At 37.2% G+C, this 4,301-nt stretch overlaps 1 protein-coding gene across 1 annotated transcript; it reads right to left on the bottom strand.

Annotated features, from left to right (window-relative positions):
* Positions 1-726: 726 nt before the first annotated feature.
* LOC122751717 (olfactory receptor 8B3-like) lies at positions 727-3,767 on the bottom strand. Its single transcript, XM_043998868.1, has 2 exons — positions 3,756-3,767; positions 727-1,686 (listed from the first exon to the last, which is right to left on the bottom strand). Exons 1-2 carry the CDS (start codon positions 3,765-3,767, stop codon positions 727-729), a joined length of 972 nt encoding a protein of 323 aa, XP_043854803.1.
* Positions 3,768-4,301: the final 534 nt, after the last annotated feature.

Below are 4,301 nucleotides of genomic sequence, written 5' to 3'. Positions count from 1 at the left end.
TCTTTTCAGAAAATAAAAATATTTTCCTCAAAACTGCTTAGTTGCCATTTCTCATCATTTTCTAGTTTTAAATAGACTGCCATTTACATTACACTAGACATGTATAAATATTGTTCTGATCCAGAGCAGCAGCATTGTGGAAGATAGAAAACATCTGTATCACTTTCCAATAGAGGCAGCCATGCCTAAAAGCATAAGGGATTAGATTAAGGAAGAAGTGAAAGAAATTACTATGGGTTTTTGTTTTAGGGACAACTTAAGTTTTGTGTCCCTATACAGTTTTTAATAAAATCTTGAGGAGAAAAATAATAAAAATTACAATACCAAAAAGGACTATAAGGTCAGTTATGCTTAATTTACTGGATAAAGAGGGAAGGAGGTGGTATTATGTCTACATAATTGAGACATTTTATTACTATTTTCATAAAAACCTACTTTCATGTATTGCCACCATGTTTACAAATGAAAAAAAGCTGAAGTCCACAAAGGTTAAGGGACTTGGGACTTGCCCAAGGTCACCAAAAAAAGAACATCCAGGGTTAAAATCCTGATAATCTTACTCTAAAGACAGCACACTTTCCACTGCATCTTTAAATCAAAGGAATTACATCCCACTGGTATAATGTTGGGCAATAGAGAGCAGAGAAAAAAGATCTTTGGTAAATATTCCTTCCTGAGAAAATTTTATTTAATCAAGGGAAAAAGGGTCCTCGAACTCAAATCAAATTATGAAAATCTTGTTTCTGTGCTGAAAAACATTCTCCTCAAAGTTTTCCTAAAGGCAACCTGAACATCTTTATTCCTCAGACTATAAATGAGGGGGTTTAGCATGGGCCCCACATTTGTGTAAAACACTGAAGCTATTTTGCCCTGGTCCACAGACTCTGATGAAGAGGGCTGGAGATACATGAATGAAGCTGACCCAAAGAAAAGAGCAACAACAATTATGTGGGAGCTGCAGGTGCTGAAGGCTTTCCACCCGCCTTCAGTAGAGCTGATACTCAGGATACTGGACAGGATGAGAGCATAAGAGGTAAAGATGGTGATACTAGGCACTATGATGTTAGTGCCCACAACAATGAAAACCACCAGCTCATTGACATGGGTGCTAGTGCACGAGAGGTGGAGAAGGGGGTGAACATCACACATGTAATGGTTTATGATGTTGACATCACAGAAGGACAGTCTCAGCATGCATCCAGTGTGGGCCATGGCACCAGCAAACCCCATTACATATGCCCCTCCCACTAGCCATGAGCAGACCTGATTGGACATAGTAACATTATACAGCAATGGATTACAGATGGCAACATAACGATCATAAGCCATTATTGTCAACACATAGCACTCAGAAATAACAAAAAAACAGAAGAAATAGAGCTGAGTCATACATCCTGAATAAGAGATGATGTTTTTCTTTAAGACAAAATTCATCAACATTTTGGGAGTAAAGACAGATGAGTAACAGAGATCTATGAAAGACAAGTTGAAGAGGAAATAGTACATAGGAGTGTGAAGCTGAAAATTCATCCTGATTAAAATGATCAGTCCCAGGTTCCCCATTATAGTGATCACATAGTTCCCCATAAACAGGAGAAAGAGAGGTACTTGGAGCTTTGCATGATCTGTTAAGCCTGCAAGGATGAACTCAGTCACTGAAGAGGTATTTTCCAAAGCCATTCTCCTCTTGAGGGATCTATGAGGAGAAGAGAAAAGTCATACCATTAGCAAAATAAGCTCAATTAACCCTCTTCCCCAGTTATGAAAAAAGAGCAATTCTGGAAGTGTCTAGAACATATCATCACCATTCCATACAGGTTCTGTTCTTATCATCCCCAAGATATCCAGGGATTTTGATTGGGTTAAGTAACAGTCTCCATGAACTTGAAGAATGCAAAAAACTGTTCTTGATTTCCCCTGTAGAGTAACAGTTGATGTTCCTCACACCCCAAAGCAAAAACAAATCTGGAAAATGACAGTAGTTTCCCCCATCCTCCACAACACCCCCTACGCCAGATACCTCAGGTAAATACTTTAACTACTGTCCTCATTTAAGAGGTGAATTAATACCCCCAACAAGCTCTGAAAATGCCCATGGACAACATATTATTATTAGCATTAATTATATTATTAATAATATTATTTATAATGTTATTAGTAATAAAAATAATGATAATCATTAACATAACACCAATTATGTGTCAGATCCTGCCCTAAATTCTTTACAAATATTATATCATTTTAATCTCACAACAACAATTGGAAGTAGATTCTATTATTATGTAAAAGTCATAGCTGAGGAAATTGAAGTAAATAGAAATTAAATGACATTACTCAAGGTCACACATCTAGTAAGTACCTAAGCTGGATTTGAACTCAGTTCTTTCTGACTCAAATCCAGAGTCTATTCACTGTACTACCTCAGTTTCTGTTGACTGTGTCCAGAGTCCCTTTGCCTGAGTAGAGAGCCCTAAGGAGGTAGGGAACTAATGGTAACAAGGGCCCCATTTTCTTTGCACATTCTCTTCTCCACTCTCACTTAGCCTATACCAAAGACTGAAATATGAATCAGTGACAGAGGTCAGGCATGTGATTTTATGGAATCCTGATATCTCCTGGTTGGCAAGGTAGAAAGGAGAAAATTGTAGTAAAAATCAAAATGTGTTACCTACTCACCCTTTTCCTGCATAGATACTTCACTGTTGGTCCTTACTGGTTTTGAGGCCCTGAAATGGAAATAACTCTGATAAGGATGATCAGAAATTCACCCTCTGAGACACTGATAGTCCCTTTTCCACTGAGGCAATCAGAGAACACACCTCAGCCTCTGAACTGACCTAAGAGATGTTTTGAGCTCTAAAATTCATAGCTGCTGTAACTTCACCTAGAGAATCTGTTCCAGCTACAGGGAAGGAAATTGTGCCTACTAATGTCACCAGAGTCAACAGGGAAACTGAAGGTTTTATTTTGTCTCTGAAGATCTCACAGACCCAATTGTAAAGAGAAGATTCAGCAAGTTCTCTCCTGGAAATAGACTCTTCAGGGAGGAGAAATTACAAACTCATTGTTTATACACTGTACCACAGAGCTTATTTTTTTCTCTTAAGGGATTCAATCTTGTCCTCAACCCTTAAATTGACACATGGGATTGTTGATTCCCAGACTTTCACTTCCTTCCCCAATTTTTTTCTAACCTTGGTTCTAACTGAGAATTTCTCTCTTGAACAATGCATTATGTAGCTGCCATCTCTAGGACTTTTCTACATGATTCAGAGAATTAGAGGGAGAGTATGAGATCAGAAGGTAAGAGACCCTAACCAAGCTCTCAAGAGGATACATGGGAGCATGAACAGTCTATATGATCCTATCAACTTGGAATAAAGACAGTTACAGAAATGTGTTCTATTTCTGTTCAGAGGAAAATATTCTCTGCACCGTGTGAAATACTAAAACCAAGCTCATTAAAGTTTTAAAGAAGTTAGACCCTCCCCACCCTTCTGCACGATTTGGACACATGAGAGTTTATGTTAACCACATGTACACACATGCATACATGCATGAACACTTGCATGTGTACATTGGACTTGCTTCTCTATATGTATATTACCTATATCCACTCCCAAAACATAAAAAAGTTTAAGTTTTTTGAGGACTACTCTTGTTTTGCTTTTTGGAAAAAAATAATGCATAAATAAAGGAAGGAGTTAAAAGTTAAAGGATAAGTCAATTGTGCTCTTTGGTAAAAATAGGGTGACCATAATCCTCATATTGTGATGCTACCTCTCCTACTATGCACCCTATCATGGTTCCTAAGGAAAAAAAAAACCTTTTAGAACACTTTTTAACCCCAATTAAAAACCTAAATAAAAGTCCTGAAAAAATAAACAAGAGATTATCAAAAATGAAAACAAAAAATTCATTGAATTCATAAGAACCATTGAAGAAGAATAGATAAACCAATATTTATTTTATTTTTTTATTTTAGAAGAAAATGGAAGATTCAGTTACCAGCATCAAAAATGAAAAGGGAGAAATCAAAACAAATTAAAAGGGCATAGAGGAAATTATTAGAAATTATTGCATCGGGGCAGGTAGGTGGCACAGTGGATGGGGCACAGGCCCCAGATTCAGGAGGACCTGAGTTCAAATCCGGCCTCAGATACTTAACAATTACTAGCTGTGTGACCTTGGGCAAGTCACGTAACCCCAATTGCCTCACCAAAAAAAAAAGAAAAGAAAAGAAAAAAAGAAAGAAATGATTGCATCTAACTATATGCCAATGAAACTGACAATTTAAATGA

Source organism: Dromiciops gliroides, chromosome 3, assembly GCF_019393635.1.
Source record: "Dromiciops gliroides isolate mDroGli1 chromosome 3, mDroGli1.pri, whole genome shotgun sequence".
Lineage (NCBI taxonomy): Eukaryota > Metazoa > Chordata > Mammalia > Microbiotheria > Microbiotheriidae > Dromiciops > Dromiciops gliroides.
The sequence above is the reverse complement of the archived record's forward strand: the minus strand, read 5'-3'. Positions and strand labels throughout refer to the sequence as shown.